The sequence below is a fragment of the Leiobunum rupestre genome, chromosome 3, assembly GCF_980474605.1.
Source record: "Leiobunum rupestre chromosome 3, qqLeiRupe1.1.hap1, whole genome shotgun sequence".
NCBI classification, from domain to species: domain Eukaryota; kingdom Metazoa; phylum Arthropoda; class Arachnida; order Opiliones; family Sclerosomatidae; genus Leiobunum; species Leiobunum rupestre.
In genome coordinates, this window is record NC_143386.1 from 49,326,812 (window position 1) to 49,346,540 (window position 19,729).

At 35.9% G+C, this 19,729-nt stretch overlaps 1 protein-coding gene across 1 annotated transcript in view; it reads left to right on the forward strand.

Moving 5' to 3' along the window:
• The window catches only part of LOC149952498 (uncharacterized), a 134,066-nt gene that overhangs the window by 100,911 nt on the left and 13,426 nt on the right, over positions 1-19,729 (forward strand). The window contains exons 4-7 of the mRNA XM_090169721.1: positions 4,059-4,192; positions 4,373-4,583; positions 6,180-6,307; positions 8,909-9,146. Of these exons, the coding sequence (XP_090025847.1) occupies positions 4,059-4,192; positions 4,373-4,583; positions 6,180-6,307; positions 8,909-9,146 (711 nt within the window). The remainder of the gene's footprint in view (positions 1-4,058; positions 4,193-4,372; positions 4,584-6,179; positions 6,308-8,908; positions 9,147-19,729) is intronic.

A 19,729-nucleotide genomic window follows, 5' to 3' on the forward strand; every position in this document is an offset into this window, starting at 1 on the left:
CGCTTATTAAAAATTCATTTTATAGTTTAAAGCATTTATTAAAAAAGCAATTTATAGTTTAAAGCGTTCATTAAAAATCAATTTATAATTTGATGCGTTTATTAAAAACGCAATTTCTAATATTCAGCGTCAGGAATCCATACCTCTACTTGGAATGCTTATCCTGGCGTATCGCGTATGGTAAGATCACTCTGACGGCTTTGGCCCCGCCTATGAGATAAAAAATCCCCTCTCACGTTGTTGTTTGTTAAGTTAACAAAGTGACGTCAAAAATAACCGTCAGCCACATCGAAACGAAAATCTGCCTCGATATGCATTCCAAGTAGAGGTATGGATTCCTGCAAGAATAGATTCAGGTACCTAAGAATATATTGGCTGCGTTCAGAATTGCGCTTGCAACCGATTCGCAGATTTTAACTCACATGTAATCAGATCTGATGATATGGGTAAAATAGATAGTTTAAACCCAAACTAATCTGAATTAAGGTTAGAACATTTCAGATGCCTCACTGTTATTGGTTTTACATAACCACCGATTAAATTAATTTAAAAATTTTAATTAGTGTTTATTTTAATTTTTTTCCAAAATATTATACAGTGTATAGGCCCTATCTACTAAAGGTATAATACAGATAACTGAATCTGGTGAGATCAGATCGGCTACTTGTGATAATGAATCAGATACAATTTGAGAATCTATTGCCGAGTGCTGTAACCATAAAATATAAACCTTGATCTGATTCAGATATCTGAATATTTCGACCTGAATAACCGTAACAGTTGGCTGTTGTAAGCGCTAGTTCTGTTAGACTCTACGGTGAAATAACCTTTTTCTGAAAAATATTTCCAATTAACTAAAATTAATATTTACCACGTAAATAAATTATTTAAATTCAATTCATTATTTTATGTGCAGAATCTATGTATTGCCATATATTTTGGTACCCTAACACTTAAACGAATATGAACAATAAAATGTCTGCGAAAAAATCGATTCCAAAACCATTAAATTAAATATGATAAGGAGTATTTTTCTATCGCAGATCAAATAACGATTCCAGCCCTAGGTGTTTTTATTTTTCACTGTGTGATTTGGTACGCAAGCCTCGAAATAGCCTGGTTAAAAATCATTTATTCCATTAAATTATAGTTTGTTATAGTGTCTGAAATTTAAACTGATCCCTCTATATTCTAACTAAACCTTTACAAAAAGTTCTCCAAAATTTAAAATTGTTTTATTCAACAATACGAAAATTCAAATATTTTTTTCCTTAAACCGAATTCCAAAATACTTCCTAAATTAGCACAACAAAGACGTGTATTAAGAATAATAAATATATCCAAATAAATAGTCAACTTTATACAAAGTCAGCAAATATTTTCGACCATTGGTACGCGAGCGAGAAACGATTAACGACACCGAAAAGAAACCATTTAAAATTTAAATTTCAGCCCTGTTCCAACTGCAGCGCCACCTTTAGTTCCCAATAGAGATAGCGGGAAAAAGTAAGAGGATTTGATATTGTTTGCTGCGCCATAGAGGAAGAATTCGGAACGGAAAAAAGTGCTTCTTTGTCGTCTGGTAGTTAGGGCTCCGTTGCTAGCTGACAATTGGGGACCAATCGCGGAGTGGGGTAAAGTCTGTCTATTCTTTTTCCGTTACCCCGAATTCTCCACTGACAAAGTATTGTGAAGGTTTTTTTCTCCATCCTTATAGACGACATTTTGCCGCTATATCCAGCGAGATATTTAAGACGGGGGTATTTCACTCACGATCGAAGCATTCACTTGTCGCGTGGATTGCGGATATAAAAAGCACTTTATATACATTCGAATAAAGACGGGAAGCGATTTTCCAACCATCTGAAAAGATAGTTTCTTTTATTTTAACGTTCGTGTAGGAAGGACACGCGACAGATATTCTTTGATGGGAGGGACTCCCCAATAATATCGAAATTAGGAATGATAGGACGGGGTACATGGCGAAAGAACGTATTGGCTGCCTATTTGTGGCAGGGTTCGAAAAAACACGGGTTTTTTAGTGGGTTTTTAATGGGTTTTCCAACCCAGTGGGTTAAAGTGGGTTTTTTCATTTGGATGGGTTTTCCAACCCAGTGGGTTTTAGTGGGTTTTTTCATTTGGATGGGTTTTCCAACCCAGTGGGTTTAAGTGGGTTTTTCATTTGGATGGGTTTTCCAACCCAGTGGGTTTAAGTGGGTTTTTCATTTGGATGGGTTTTCCAACCCAGTGGGTTTAAGTGGGTTTTTCATTTGGATGGGTTTTCCAACCCAGTGGGTTTTAGTGGGTTTTTTCATTTGGATGGGTTTTCCAACCCAGTGGGTTTTAGTGGGTTTTTTCATTTGGATGGGTTTTCCAACCCAGTGGGTTTTAGTGGGTTTTTTCATTTGGATGGGTTTTCCAACCCAGTGGGCTTTAGTGGGTTTTTAATTTGGATGGGTTTTCCAACCCAGTGGGTTTTAGTGGGTTTTTCATTTGGATGGGTTTATTAATGGGTTTTTTCGTATGGGTGGTTTTGTATGGGTGGGTTTTTAATGTTTTTTTCTCTCGCATGGGTGGGTTTTTAATGTTTTTTTTATTTGGGTAGGTTTCCAACCCAGTGGGGTTTTTCATTTGGGTGTTTTTTTTATTTGAGTATACTATTTTAAAATTTGTATTAGACGATATGGCAAAAAACTTTAAACTAAGAGAAATTAGAAATATCTTTTGTCTAGCCCTCCTAAATAAAGATTCTAGAGACTAGACATCGTCTGCTAGATAGACTGCTTCTCTTCTTACTTTATCAGTTAGGAGTTTGTGCGAACGTTAAAAATGCCTTTCGCCAGAAAACTCGCCCCAGAATGGAATGAAGTAAGAACTAAAAGGTTGTGCGCATTCATTGTGAGGATTTGTATCACATTTCAATTCAGTTTAAGATGAAATTGGTCATTTCATAATGAACAAGTTGGTTTTTCATTTAAAATCTATGATTTGAAAGTGGGTTTTTTCCGAGTCGGGCTTTTAAGTGGGTTATTTTAAGTGGGTGGGTCCAAAAAAACACACAGGGTCTTTCGGGTCGGGGTTTTTGTTTTCGAACCCTGCTTAAAGGGCCGCAGCACCATTTGAAAAATTGGGCTCGAATTTCTTTTAGCTACGTGATAGTAGATCTAACGAGTTTTTCAAACCTAATTTCCGAAATTCAATAAATATATGTTATTGTTCAATTTTAATAATAATTATGAAATTGTTTTACTTTTTCGTGTTTCTCTTTTTCGTACCGAATTTTTTCTGTGTTTATCTCTTTATTTTTTGAAAATTTTACATAAAACAAATTACTTCCTTCCAAAAGGTCTATATTGGCGCCATCTAGTATAAATAAAAGCATTAAAATGGAACCTCTAATGGCTTAGCTGTAAATGTTTGTTTTCCTCTGAGTCACTTATGAATCGGTCTGTACCGATAAAAAATAACGGAAATTTTTAAAATTATTATTTCACGTTATTATACGTTTTAAACTGAAAATGACAATTCAAAATTTCAGAGAATAAATTTTGACAATTAATTTATTTGAAAACGTAAAATTGAAAACTTGAAGTAGCTTCATTACGTACAATCTACGTGTCGTTTTACTTTTTAATTATACATTTGATCAGGGTTCATACAGACCTGGAAAACCTTGAAAACCTGGAAATATCAGGGAATTCGATTGTCGACAGAGAAGTTAGGGAAATATCAGGGAAATTCCCATTTTTTTGTAAAAATCAGGGAAATTTATGAGGGTTCAGAAATTTTGCTGAATACCAATTTACATCAATAAGCTTTTCTTATTAAAGATTTGACTTAATTTCTTCTTTTATATATTACAATATTGAACCAATTTAACTTCAATGACAATAATGAAATGAGTTACTCTGTAAATCTTAGTTTTATTTTATCTTGCACCTTGAAAAATCAGGGAAATGTTCGTGGGAAAACCAGGATATATCAGGGAAATTGGGTTACCAATAGCTGTATGAACTCTGTTGATAGTTTTTGACGCGTGTTCATTTTGTGTGTTGCAGTGATCCCATCCGAAGAGCCTAAAATCCAAGGCATCAGCAGGCAATACGAAATCGGGGACGAATTGAATTTGACGTGTATTTCCGGTCCCGCTAAACCAGCGCCATCTCTGAGATGGTATATTAATGGTAGGGAGGTGGGTTCTACTCTAAAACAACAGCTACAAAAATATTTTATTTAATTTCATTCTCTCTCTTTGATATCAAATCAACGCTTTTCCATCCATCCTCTTTCCCTGAATTCCAATAAATTTTACAAAAACCCAATCACCAAAATTGATTTTTTTATTAAATAGGTTGTTTTTCTCTCTATACAGGCTCCTAAAATCTATCAAGATCAACATCATCCAATCAGACACTCCAACGGATTGCTGACGTCAAAAATAGGCCTGCAACTTTTGGTGGAACCTTCATATTTATGGGCGGGAACTCTCAAAGTTCAATGTTTAGCGGCCATTTCTCAAGTCTACTCCAAAACCAGCGATGAGTTAGTTATCGGTGGAACTTCGCCAGTTACTGTCAATTCCGGTAAATTATTTTAGTTTTCGTAGACGTCTGAACTACAAAATAAACAGATCTCGATAGAAAATATGAATTATTGTCGAAAAAGCAGGGGAGAAACTATCGAAGCGAGTAAAATTGGTCTAGGAAACGAAAGCTCTTAAATCAGATCTACGATTGGTTAGATTTCTTTTCGAAAAATTTAGGGTCTATTTTCCAATTTTATAGTTATGGAAAAAATAGATTATAGGCACTTCCGTAGAGTGTATTTTTATTTACTCAAAATACGATTAAATGTTTTAAAGGGCCCTCATAATAATAATAACCGACTTCCACTGATTTTTCCGAGATCCGTGCTACCAGAAGCTTATAATAAATAACTTACGAGGTATTCGTTTTGGCTCTTAAAATGACAGGTTCTAAAAAACGCTCACAATTTATTGCCTAACGACGTAAAGCAGTGGCGTAGGAACGGGGGGGGGTACAGGGGTACAATGTACCCCCCTTGAAATTGGAAAGGGGTGCCAAAGTGGTATGAAAAGGGCGCCAAATTGTTTTAGAAGGAGCGCAAAAAGGATGCTGATGAGGGGGCGCCAAATTTAGCATCCAAGCTGTACCCCCCTTAATCCAAAACGTTCCTACGCGCCTGACGTAAAGTGTAAAAATTACAACGGTTATATTTAAATAATAGGCATAGGAAATATAGCGCCATCTGCCTCAATATCACTCAACTAATTATATGAAAAATTACAGACAGCTTTTCAATTTCCATGTTTTTAGTTTGAAAATTTCAACTGTTGAACGAGCAGACAGCTTTGATGTATTCAATTTAAAAATCGGTCGGTAGGCGGCGATACTTATGGGCAAAATTTGAACTACGCACGAAACCTATTAGTTTTAGGAAATCAATAGAACGATTATTTGATTATCAATTATCCCAAGGTTCGTACACGACCTGGAAAACCTGGAAAAGTCCGGGAATTTGAAAATGGTCCAAAATAGTAAGGGAATTTTAAAATGACCCCCCAAAAAAATCAGGCAAATAAATTTTGAAAGATGTACATAACAAATATTTTTCAAGATTTTACCTCAAACAATTCATTTACTCTACAAAAATGTTCAGGGAAAATTGGGCAATTTGGTCAGGGAAAACCTCGAAATTTTGTAAGAACCCTGTATCCACACTAATTGGAATAAATAGGTAAAATATACGACAACTTTATATCGTTGTGCTAAATGGTTTTAGGAAATCAATATATTGTATTTTGAGTATTTAAACTTATTTTAAAAAGCAGTGGAAGCCCGCAAATTAGGTTATCGGGAAATGCGCGATTCTCTCTAAGCTATGTTATATCCCAGCAAACACAAATAGTTTTGATATTCAGTAGATATCCATTACATATCCAGATGTCATAGCAATGGAGATCCAGTAGATATCAAAACACAGGATATTGACAATTCTGTGTTTCGACATCTACTGGATCTCCGTTGCTATGACATCTGGACATGTAATGGATGTCCACTGAATATCAAACCTATTTGTGTTTGCTGGGATACTTCTGATACTACGTAAAATTGAAGAATTTAAGAAGGATATTTGACGCTTCTATTTTCTGCCGCCAGGGGAAGAAGGTCCAATCATAACTGGAGGTTCAATGTGGTACAACGTGGGTGACGTGGTCGACGTCAACTGCACGTCACCGAAGAGCTCAAACGCCGCCGAGCTCAAGTGGTTCATAAACGACCAAGAAGTAAGCTTGTTATAAGCCTTCCAGGCCAGATTAACCGCGTTCGATTCGGTGGCGCGCCATTAACAACGCCTCGCTCGCAATCCCGGAAGCCTTCAAAAAGGGGTCTTCCATTAACCATACCCCCCTTTCCCGCTAACTATACTTATAAGGCCCCAAAGTCTTTTCATTTCGAGAGTAATATAACGGGTTCCCCAAACACTTCGGAATAAACGTACTCCGCAATAACCCCGAGTTTCTCCATTTAATCTTCGAAATTTTTATTATTCAGATTTATCTCTCCATTCATTACGACCATAAAGAACAAGGACGTAACGCGGACGAACCCGCGCAGTCGTGTACAGCGCCCCCACCCGACAGGACCCCGCAAAAAAACCCGAGTATTTTCGGGGCCAAAAACCGCAAAGGGGCCGACACCAGAAAGTAAAATATAGAAGGCGTCTTTTCGACTCCTGCGGGCTTTTGCTTTATGCACTAGTCCGTACTCTTTATGACTGAAAAACCCGTAAAGAAAGCTTTGCCGCGTTACGCGCACGCTGAAGAAGAGGAAGGGGTGGAGAGTGGGCCAAGTTTTATGGTTCAAAAGGATGCATTGTTATTTTTTAACCCGCCCCCCATCTCGCTTACTTACCAGTAGTCTAGCGCATTTGGAAAGGGTAGACACTATGGGGAAAAAACGCCTTTTGCTTAATAACGTGTAAGACATTAGGAGTTTTAGGCGGGGGACTGTGCTCAGATTACCCTAATAAAAATCTTCCGTTACTTTTTTACTCAAGTTTCTCCCAAAAAGTCGAGGTTTTTTTTTGGCTGGAGAAAAATACCAAATTATCCATAAATTCACGACATAATTTGGTATCCCTGGTATGGATGTAGAGGTGTTAGCTTGTATGATAAATTTGGTCGCATTAATTACGTGTGTCGCTTTCAATGGATGGGAGATGTGTCAGATTAGTGGCACCAAAAAAATTACTTTTGGCGATTAATGAGTTTTGAGTTGTTGCCAAGATCATCTGGAATCAGAGAGCTTCGACGTCAGTTGAAAGAACACACTTTCTAGTAAAAATTAATAGTTCATACTACCATTAGTCTATAATATTGTTCCATAAGTTTGTCGCTTTGGGGAATATTTTACTGAGAGCTAGTCATCACAAGAAGAAAATCTTTCCCTAGCGAGGCGCTGTCAAAGGCTACCTGTGACGCGTTAGCAAGCGGACGCAAAACTGCGACGAAGCCCGTAATGCAGTCTGTCTTGTAAAACCTTTGCGTGTGAAGAATAGGAAGTGTCACACTTATATAATAATATTATACACTTATGATATTACTTATAGGTTGATTTTAAAGTATGTTGGGTTAATATTAGCCACAGCTAGTGGGTATTATTGAAAGGATTTCATATGGAAGGATATGAAACTTACGATATTTTCTAGTGTTGTTAATTTTCCGGAAAAATAAAATGCGGAAAAATTTCCATAAAAATTTCCGCAAACCGGAAAAAAAATTGAAACTTAAATTATTTTTTAAGGGTTTTTAATATTTTTAACTTTTTATCGATATGAAATGTCTAATATCAGTAAACATACTACAAAACATTAATAGTGTTACATTGTTAATCAGTTTAAACTAGTCCAGAGTTTTAGTTTTACCAAGAATGTATTTATTTATACCTAGGGAGACGGTTTTTAGCCTTTCTCTCAATCCACCAGTTGGTCCCCCCATTACGCTCCTCCGCTTCAAATAAAACGAATAGTCCCGGTATTTCATTGGCTGCTTAAAATTTACGTCACCTAACGCGATGGTAATCAAACCCCCGCGCGAGACGGGGGAAAGGCGTTCAACGTGCCCGGCGATTGTCGCAACATAATCATTCTTCCTAAATATAAATAAATACATTCTTGGTTTTACTTTTAGATTCGAAAAAATTAGGTGAAAATGCCGCTTTATTTAAATTTGCAAACATTATATTAGACTAATCATGGAATGAAAACTTATTTTGTTTCGGAAAAATACGGAAAATTTTCCGACTTACAACACTTATATTTTCTGAAAGTTCACCAAAGTCGAATTGTTGAAAATTAATTTATTTATTTCAGTTTCTAGTACGATATTATTTATAAGATTCAAATCCGTAAATGCAAAAAGCGTCATTTTAAAATTATTTATAGAGAAAGTTTCGAAAATTATATTTAACAAGACCCTCGCAAAGTTCGCCCTGTCCCTAGGCGGATCTACACGGTCCAATGTAGCCGGATTCCCCTTATACCTTAAATCAAGGTGACACTGTAAAACAATTGAAGTCAAATAGGGATTTGTCGAGCTTTAAACAAACTGATTTAAATTATTGACAAGGAGGCAATTACAACGTCGACTGACACTTCCATTAAAAGGCAGGCTTAAGGGTAAAGTCCACGTTCGCCGATAGCGACTAGAGCCTATCAAAATCAAACGAATTCGGCTTTGGTGGAAATTCGTATACGCTAGCAGATTTGCAAAAGTCAAATTAATGAGTCAAAGGGGGGCTTGAAAGGAGTGAAAACGGAATAATTAATTCGTTCCTTTTGTATTCACGCTCTCTCTCTCCGCCCGTGTCCGTTTCTCAACGCCAAGATAAAGTCGGACATAACGGTGCTCTACCCGGTCACCAGGGACAGCGAAGGCCTGGAGTACTCCGTCCTGGGCCTGAAGTTCCGCGTTCAGAAGACTCACTTGAAGAACGCCGAGATGCGACTAAAATGCACCGCTGCCTTGTCCAAAGTCATCCGCATGAGCAGCGAAGAGACGGTGCTGGGAGCCAGCAGGCAGAGCTCCGGACTACACGTCTTGGACAACGCCGCCTCCGTTTATGGTAAGAGTCCACTGGCTTCCTATCTCTGACGCCCGTTAATCGTCACCCTCTTAAACCCAATGCTGTCTCGACGTTGTTTCGCTTTCTAGACTATAGTTGTTTGAAATTTGCCAACAACTTTTGGGCTCGCATTTCGACTGTGTTCAAATCGTCCCAGATTAATTAGTCTAATTAAATTTAGGAGTGAAATACGGTGTAGATTTATATCAAAAATAAGGGTTTCAAAGGAGTAATTTTTGTTTTAATTGTTGTCTAAGCTCTTAAAATGAAACGTGTACCTTTGCAGTCCCGGCTCGAAATATATTTACTTATTTTTAACTAATATTTTCCTGATGTAATAGCTGATGTAAGTCACTATATAATGCATTTGTTTTTTCTTCAGAAAAGTATTTTGACACTGAATTGTGAGTATATTATTCACTTTTGGTGTAATTTCCATTTATTAATTAGTTAATAATACAAAGTTGCAGTTAAACAAGTATAAATTAGTATAAGGTCGAAATAGTTTAGTTTTTCCACGCTAGAAACTATCGTTTTCAATTGCCAACTGATCTGGCTATTCAGATATATGAAGTCAGATTAGTTAGTTAGATCACGTTAATATTTTATATGCCTCTCAGCCAGCAATTTGATTACAAACTGTATTTTATTCAATATCTCAGGTAACTGGGCTGAGCCGAGCGGAATACGTTGAGATTAGGCGAAGTAAGCTTACGGGAAGTACTCAGATTACGTACTCTTTACAGCTAGAAGCAACAAGCACATCACCTAACAGAAGGAGAACGCAATCCGTCAAATGTCGTGCATTTTTTCGCGTACCTTTTTCATTGGCTAGGCGCTTTAGCACCTGCTGCCGTCGGAAGGGGAAAATTCTGAAATTGTCTCCCCCCCCCTGCCCGTAAAACGTTCAGCGTAAAGGCTCGTCCAATTAAATTTGTATACAGCACGCCGTTACCGTGTTTAAAGGCTAGCTGCGTTCTCCTTGTGTTTGTTGCTCCTAGTTTACAAGAAGCGTGTGTACTTTGATTACGCAGAGTGGGTAGCCCTTCGGTCTGAACTTATCAGATTTAATTAATTGAAAAGTTAGCTGACTTCTACGTTCAGTATATATATAATCATATGAACAGCTAATAAAAATTTAAAATTTAAAAATATTTTATTCTGGGGATATTTGAAATATTACAATGAATTCAGCTTAGATTTGGTTTTAAACTATCTGGTTCAAATTTTCACTCAAATCAACCGATCTGCTAATATCTTAGCTTAGATATGGGGTGGCGGAGTGGGTAGCACTTTCGCCTCGCAGCAAGAGAAGCCGGGTTTGATCCCAGCTTGTGGAACTGGGTGGAAACTCGGAACCACTCCTTCCGCGTTGAGTTTGCAAGTTCTTTCCCCACTGGCTAAAGGGGTTTACTCCCGAGTTATTTGGTTTCCCTTTCCATAAAAACTTGTTGAGGTTAAAGCTAATAGTAAGTGTAGGGGAGCTGTTGGCTCGCTAGCATGAAAGGCTTGCCACCACCCTCCTACGCATTGCAACCCGGCCACCTTTTTAAAGGCATTAGAAGTCGCTCGACGACTTGGGTATTAGCCTAGCTGATTATTATAATTATTGAAAGCTGATCAATCGTAATTTTTTTCCTCGGTTCAGATAACGCAATCTGAGAATCGGCTGAAAGCAATCAAAGCATTACTAGAAACTTAAAAAAACGAGCAACCCAACTGTAGGAAAACCAACATCTTATTTTCAATTAACATCATGAATTTTCCGAATTGGAAAATCTTTAAAATCGAGTTAAAGTTCAAAGGATAAAAGAGCATCTCGTGGTTTATTTCGCGATAAGAAAAAGGATTGTTTGGCGCGCAGAAACTTCTATCCTGTTTTATTCACGGCAAACTAAATTAAAACTTCATTAAGCCTGTTCAAAGAAGAGGAACTTTTTGGGTGTCCCATTTCGTTGTTAGGCCCTAGAATCAGGGGAAAGCGAATCCAAATTAAAGAAGATTCGGTGCAAGGGAAAAAAATTAAAATATCTTGCCAGATTTAGCGTTTACATTTGAGAAAAAACTGATTTATTTCTCTACATAAGTAACCTACAGGGTTGCCACGGTACCTGGAAAACCTGAAATTCCTGGAAAAGTCAGGGAATTTGAATATGGGTATAAAAATCAGGGAAAAGTCCGGGAATTTCAATATGGGTATAAAAATCAGGGAAAAGTCCGGGAATTCGAATATGGGTCTAAAAATCAGGGAAAATTCAGGGAATTTTAAAAATTAGTCTATAAATCAGGGAAATGTCAGGGAAATTAATTTCAGTTGCAAATAGGAAACCTTTACTAAAATAAAAGTAAAAAAATACAAAATATTGGCACAAAGTAAGTCAGGGAAAACCTCCGGAGATGGTCAGGGAATTTGATTGTGAAACAACTGTGGCAACCCATAACATAAAACCGATAAGTATGACACTTAATCCTTGGAAATGTATTATTTTCTTACTACATCCTTTTATACTCCAAAAATAAATTAGAAAATGGATTAGCAAATCCATAATGTGGGAATTTAATAGTCTTTAGGGGTTTAGTTTTTTCCTATTGGTCAGCCAAATTCAAATCTGAAATAATCGAAAATTGTAGGTTGATAAAGTTAACGCAAAACGTCTTACAGTTGAAATGCTAAGAATTTTATGATTCAATTCAATAATTCATTAATATTTTACCAAAATAAACGTTGCTCTTAATTTTGAAAGCTTTTAATTTTTCACTAAGCCTTGATCACTAAATCGAAAAAGTTGACAATTTAATTTCCGGAATTTCATATTTATTAATGTCAGTTTGACGGAAAGGTGCTGTAAACCATTTATCCAAATGTTACAAAGATTTTTTTTATACATAGTGTTGTTCGCAATTTTCTCACGATCTAACCGTAAACGCATTATCTCCAAAAATGGCATTTTGAGATAAATCGACTATTGTAATTCTTATGAAAAATAACAAAACTACAGTATTTATGTAACTGAAAACTAAATGTTGGGGGTTTCTTTAGTCCCCAATCTAAATGTGACAACGACTATCGCCAAAATGAAGTAAATCTCAGAATAATTTGACAAAATGCGATTTGTACGTTTATATTTGGCCAAAATTCTTGGCAGAAACGCATTATGTGGTATATTAATAATAAGTAACAACCATTGTGACCGTTACCCTGGGAATGAAGCTGAAGAAATTAGAGCAGACGAAATTATACGAAATGAAGACTCTTATTGGTTAATAACCACATAATGTGTTTCTGCGAAGTATTTTCGAAACTTTTCGATTTTAATGGGTTTTTGCATTTGCACACCTCGGAAACTAGAACAGATAGAAAATAACGGACTTCAAATTTGGAATCAGCGCCCTAAAATTAATATAAGAAGCATCCAAACTCAAAAAGTCAAAAATGGTCGATAATGCGTTTCTGAACGTAGGGCTGTAGTGATAAATAATTTTAAGGAACTGAGTTTGATCTAGATATATTAAAAAGGGCTTAGCGATTTTAGAATTTATAATATTATTTTCCTTTATATTTAATTTTTTGAAAAAGTAATTTTTTTATTAAAAATTATATATTGGTCAGATTCAAATAATTTTTACCATAATTAGCTCAAAGAAACTGATATCTTGGAAAAACATATCAATAATAAATTACTTCATACACCATTTATAATTAGCTACTGGGTTCAAAAACATGACATCATATTTATTCCAAAAGATACAAGTGGACATCGAGACATTTTAAAACGTTAATTTTAAACATTCCAATAAATATATAAATATAAGCTACTGCTAAATTTAAATTAAAGCTAATAATACATTATAAAGTGATAATTCAACTTATTTCTTAACTACATCAAAAGTGTATAATTAATATTTCATCTTTAGAATTGTTGCTTCTTAGCAATAGGATTTAGAATTTAGTGGTTTATTGGCCAAAAGTTTTCAATTTCTGTAAGAGTCAACATGCTCAAGCAGTGCCGTCTTTTGGTTTAGGCAACATAGGCAATTTCCTAGGGCCCGGTTTCGAGTGTTAAGTTTATTTTCAGTTATGTATGCCCAAATAAGCAGCGTATATTTAAACTGAGTACAGAAAATGCTTTAATCTAAACAAATGGTCAAGAACTAACATTCTTTTTAAATTAATTTACCCATTATTATCTTAAAATCGATAACGGGCGCAGCTATTTCATTAATGAGCTGTAAACGAAAGAGATGTAAATAAGGATAATTTCCCAACAAATATTGTCCGTCCTTCCGTCCATAAATCATTAAAATATAATTGGCAATTTGTTGAAACCAAAGTTAGAATGAAATTAAAGTAATTTTAAAGTTTAAAAATGTTAAATATTTAAATTATTTTTATACAGGGTCTTTTTTTTTGCTCGGAAAAGTGTTTTTTTTTTCAAAAACTATTTATAGTACCGATTTCAAATTTGGAAGGTCAATTCTCTATACCGGGGGACATCAGTTTGAGAAATTTGAGCGTTTTCGGTAATGTTTTTCACCAATTTTGAAAAATTATTTTTCGACCACTAGGTGCGAGATAAAAATTTTCTATTATAAAGTTGTAGGCCTTCATCGAAAACCCTTAAAAATTGTTCACTCGACGAAAAACAATTTATTTATCAGTGAAAATTCGAGCTTGAAAAATTTACAAGTTGGTGAAGCCAAATTACGATTGTTTGAAACGATAATTGAAACCGAATTACCTAATCCAGTTGAAACTTTGGTTAAAAAAACGACCGGATTTAAATAACACGAGGCTATAGGTCAATCCTAAACATGCATTGGGTATTTAAAGGAAAACTTTGGGAGATTATTATCAGTGTTTGATAATATTTCGAACAATGCCTCGTTATTCAGTAGCTGAGCGTACCGAGATAGTTGCCATTTACTATGGAGAAGCAGCGCAAAACCTTAGAAGAGTGACTGAAATCTTCGCAGAAAGACATCCAAATGGAGCACCATCTGTAAATACAGTAAGACGAGCAATTCACGATTTCAATCAATTTGGTAACTTGCAACCAAGGTTTCGCGGATTGGGTCAACCGGATTTAGACTTCGGGAACAATGTACTCGCGTACTTTGTGGCATATCCTCGTCACAGTTGCGCTAACGCCGCTGCTGATTTGGGTTGTTCTGCAAATCGTGTGTGGAAAATTCTTCGTAAGAATCGCTATCACCCATACAGAGCTACGCTCCACCAAGGACTAATTGACGGAGACCATCAAAGACGTTATGAATTTAGCAACTGGTTACTAAATGCTGTCCAAGAAGATAGACAATTTTTGCGCCATGTTTTGTTCTCCGACGAAGCGTCATTTTCTAGAGATGGGCCCTTTAATCATCAAAACAGCCATCTTTGGTCTGACATCAACCCACATTGGGGTTTTGAATATCATCACCAGGTTCAATTTGAACGGGTCAATGTTTGGGTTGGACTTGTTGGAAACCGTTTGATTGGTCCCTTTTTCCTGCCGACGAACCTCAACGGCCAAAGGTATTTACATTTTCTACAGAACGAACTGAGTGACGCAATCGACGACCTTCCATTGGCTGAAAGACGTCAGTTGTGGTTTCAGCAAGATGGCGCCCCTCCGCATTTTTCCCGGCAAGTAACTGAGCACCTCAACAACGAGTTTCCTGAAAGGTGGATAGGGAGAAATGGTTCAGTGCATTGGCCAGCAAGGTCACCTGACCTAACACCGCTGGATTATTTTCTCTGGGGATTCGTTAAAGCAAAGGTATACGCCACGCCCATTGAAACTAGGGAGGAACTCATTAGACGAATAATCAGTGCTTGCCGAGACGTCACACCAGAAATGGTAGAGAAAGCGTTTGAGAACTTAATTGTCCGCGCACAAACCTGTGTTGCAGCCAATGGTGATATTATTGAAAATGTTTTGTAAAAATGTATGTGAATAAAATATCTGCATTTAAAAACCAAACGTGTACATTTTTTCAAGTGTGAAAACTCTACTACGTTTGTATTAGACTTGTTCCCTTTTCAATTATCGTTTCAAACAATCGTAATTTGGCTTCACCAACTTGTAAATTTTTCAAGCTCGAATTTTCACTGATAAATAAGTTGTTTTTCGTCGAGTGAACAATTTTTAAGGGTTTTCGATGACGGCCTACAACTTTATAATAGAAATGTTTTATCTCGCACCTAGTGGTCGAAAAATAATTTTTCAGAATTGGTGAAAAACATTACCGAAAACGCTCAAATTTCTCAAACTGATGTCCCCCGGTATAGAGAATTGACCTTCCAAATTTGAAATCGGTACTATAAATAGTTTTTGAAAAAAAACACTTTTCCGAGCAAAAAAAAAGACCCTGTATATGATGTAGTAACAGATTAAAATTGTTGGTAGTATTTTAACAAAATTTCTATTAAAGTTAACGTCTTACTACTATAATCAGGAATCCATAACGCTACTTGGAATGAGTATCTCCCCATATCCCCTGTGGTATTTTATGGCGGAACATTGTGGGAGGGGCTAGAACGCTTATACCGCCTTAAATGACGTCAAATTCAGTGACAAACAAAGGCTTATAAGCTCCGCCTACTATGTTCCGCCACAACGGCGGGGAATCGAAGCCGTTATTCATTCCAAGTAGCGTTATGGATTCCTGCTATAATTTATACTCAGAAAAAAAAGTATAGAGGCCCGGTTTGCGCAGCTGAAGATTGGATTTTTCAACCCCAAAACTAGTTCTAAAATGTGTTCGAATTAACCCTCCAACGCATTGTAACCCGGCCACCTGAATTAAAGGCTTCAAAAGTCGCTTGTTGACACAGGCCTAAGGTGGTGATTTGGGTATTAGCCTAGCCGTTTATTATTATAATTATTATTACTTATGAGTGCAATTTTCTCTTGATCAACATCTTTAAGGGCTATCTAAATAAAACCGTGTGTTGCTAAAGGAAAAGTAACCTCACTGAAAGGACCGTAGAAGCTTCAACACGTAAACATTAATGAAATTTGACCATTATTTAAATTTTGGCCAATTGGCTCGTTGAAATGTTTCGGTGTGTAAAAGGTTTTATGAGATGAGTTCCTGATTTTGGGATTTTTACTCTAGTTTTACTCTCACTAGTTTTGAGCAGATTTCAGAGCGGATTTCGGGATTTTTACTCTAGTTTTACTCTCACTAGTTTTGAGCAGATTTCAGAGCGGATTTCGGGATTTTTACTCTCACTAGTATTGAGCAGATTTCAGATTGGATTTTGGGATTTTTACTCTCACTAGTTTTGAGCAGATTTCAGATTGGATTTTGGGATTTTTACTCTCACTAGTTTTGAGCAGATTTCAGATTGGATTTTGGGATTTTTACTCTCACTAGTTTTGAGCAGATTTCAGATTGGATTTTGGGATTTTTACTCTCACTAGTTTTGAGCAGATTTCAGATTGGATTTTGGGATTTTTACTCTCACTAGTTTTGAGCAGATTTCAGATTGGATTTTGGGATTTTTACTCTCACTAGTTTTGAGCAGATTTCAGATTGGATTTTGGGATTTTTACTCTCACTAGTTTTGAGCAGATTTCAGATTGGATTTTGGGATTTTTACTCTCACTAGTTTTGAGCAGATTTCAGATTGGATTTTGGGATTTTTACTCTCACTAGTTTTGAGCAGATTTCAGATTGGATTTTGGGATTTTTACTCTCACTAGTTTTGAGCAGATTTCAGATTGGATTTTGGGATTTTTACTCTCACTAGTTTTGAGCAGATTTCAGATTGGATTTTGGTATTTTTACTCTCACTAGTTTTGAGCAGATTTCAGATTGGATTTTGGGATTTTTACTCTCACTAGTTTTGAGCAGATTTCAGATCGGATTTTGGGATTTTTACTCTAGTTTTACTCTCACTAGTTTTGAGCAGATTTCAGAGCGGATTTCGGGATTTTTACTCTAGTTTTACTCTCACTAGTTTTGAGCAGATTTCAGAGCGGATTTCGGGATTTTTACTCTCACTAGTTTTGAGCAGATTTCAGATCGGATTTTGGGATTTTTACTCTCACTAGTTTTGAGCAGATTTCAGATCGGATTTTGGGATTTTTACTCTAGTTTTACTCTCACTAGTTTTGAGCAGATTTCAGAGCGGATTTCGGGATTTTTACTCTAGTTTTACTCTGACTAGTTTTGAGCAGATTTCAGATCGGATTTTGGGATTTTTTACTTTCACTAGTTTTGAGCAGATTTCAGATCGGTTTTTGGGATTTTTACTCTAGTTTTACTCTCACTAGTTTTGAGCAGATTTCAGAGTGGATTTTGGGATTTTTACTCTCACTAGTTTTGAGCAGATTTCAGATTGGATTTTGGGATTTTTACTCTAGTTTTACTCTCACTAGTTTTGAACAGATTTCAGAGCTGATTTCGGGATTTTTACTCTCACTAGTTTTGAGCAGATTTCAGATTGGATTTTGGGATTTTTACTCTAGTTTTACTCTCACTAGTTTTGAACAGATTTCAGAGCTGATTTCGGGATTTTTACTCTAGTTTTACTCTCACTAGTTTTGAGCAGATTTCAGATCGGATTTTGAGATTTTTACTCTAGTTTTACTCTCACTAGTTTTGAGCAGATTTCAGAGCGGAATTTGGGATTTTTACTCTCACTAGTTTTGAGCAGATTTCAGATCGGATTTTGGGATTTTTACTCTAGTTTTACTCTCACTAGTTTTGAACAGATTTCAGAGAGGATTTTGGGATTTTTACTCTAGTTTTAATCTCACTAGTTTTGAGCAGATTTCAGAGCGGATTTTGGGATTTTTACTCTAGATTTACTCACTAGTTTTGAGCAGATTTCAGATCGGATTTTGGGATTTTTACTCTAGTTTTAATCTCACTAGTTTTGAGCAGATTTCAGAGCGGATTTTGGGATTTTTACTCTAGTTTTACTCTCACTAGTTTTGAGCAGATTTCAGAGCGGATTTTGGGATTTTTACTCTAGTTTTAATCTCACTAGTTTTGAGCAGATTTCAGAGCGGATTTTGGGATTTTTACTCTAGTTTTACTCTCACTAGTTTTGAGCAGATTTCAGAGCAGATTTTGGGATTTTTACTCTAGTTTTAATCTCACTAGTTTTGAGCAGATTTCAGAGCGGATTTTGGGATTTTTACTCTCACTAGTTTTGAGCAGATTTCAGATCGGATTTTGGGATTTTTACTCTCATTAGTTTTGAGCAGATTTCAGATCGGATTTTGGGATTTTTACTCTAGTTTTAATCTCACTAGGTTTGAGCAGATTTCAGAGCGGATTTTGGGATTTTTACTCTCACTAGTTTTGAGCATATTTCAGAGCGGAGTTTGGGATTTTTACTCTAGTTTTACTCTCACTAGTTTTGAGCAGATTTCAGATCGGATTTTAAGCCATGAATAATAATAATAGGTATTCATGGTTCAAAGTTTTCACATTTATAGCTTAAGATTTTTCACTCCAATTTCTAGAGTTTTTAAAGGATTTTTTCTCTGATTTCTATAGTTTTGACCAGATTTTTCACTCTGATTTCTAGAATTTTTAGCATATTTTTCCCTCTAGCGATCTAAACAGGTTCTCACTCTGATTTATAAACTTATGAACAAATTTCACATCAAATTTCCATATTTTTAAAATCATTGTAATTTTTGTAAATTTGCTATTTAAGACAGTGTATGGGATTATTTACCATAATCGCATTTCTAAAGTTTTGGGCAGATTTCACATTAGATTTCCATATTTTTAAAATTATTTCAATATTTGTAAAATTTGTATTTTAAGACGGTGAATGGAATTATTTAAAATATTTGATATATCGGTTTACGTTACGTTGCTTTTCCGAACTAACGAGGAGACTACCCGAGGTGATAATCACCGATTTTGTTGAAACTAGGTGGGCATGTAGACCTTATCGTAAAATGAAATTTCACCAAGGGAAAAATTGCAATGGGCATTAGTTTTGCCATGGCAACCGAAAATGTTTTTGACAACACAGTATGTATATTTTATCATTGAAAATAACATGGGAATCTGAGCAATTCTAAGGGTCCCCCCTGTGAAAATTTTGAAAAACATTTCAAATTTCAAAACCAAAAAAAAATTGATCAAAATTGACAAATGAAATGAATTTTATGATATTTTGAATAATTTTAGTCAATTTGTTCAAAATATGTAAAAATTGATCAATTGTTATTTTCAATGGGACAATATACAGACTGTGTTGTCAAAAACATTTTCGGTTGCCATGGCAAAACTAATGCCCATTGCAACTTTTCCCTTGGTGAAATTTCTTGTTACCATAAGGTCTACATACCCACCTAGTTTCAACAAATCGGTGATTATCACCTCGGGTAGTCTCCTCGTAAGTAAAGCTGAACCCATTGTCTCGTACCCTGCTGAAATTCCTCTAGGCTAAACCATCGAATCGTGAACCTCTCATTATAATATCAACTCTAAATTAGGCAACCGAAAAGGTTGAAGAGTAGTTTTGGAAAGATCGCGTATAATTAGGTCAAGCGGCGCACGTCGTAATTACGAAGACGTTTTTTTTATTACAAAGAAACACGTTGAAATGA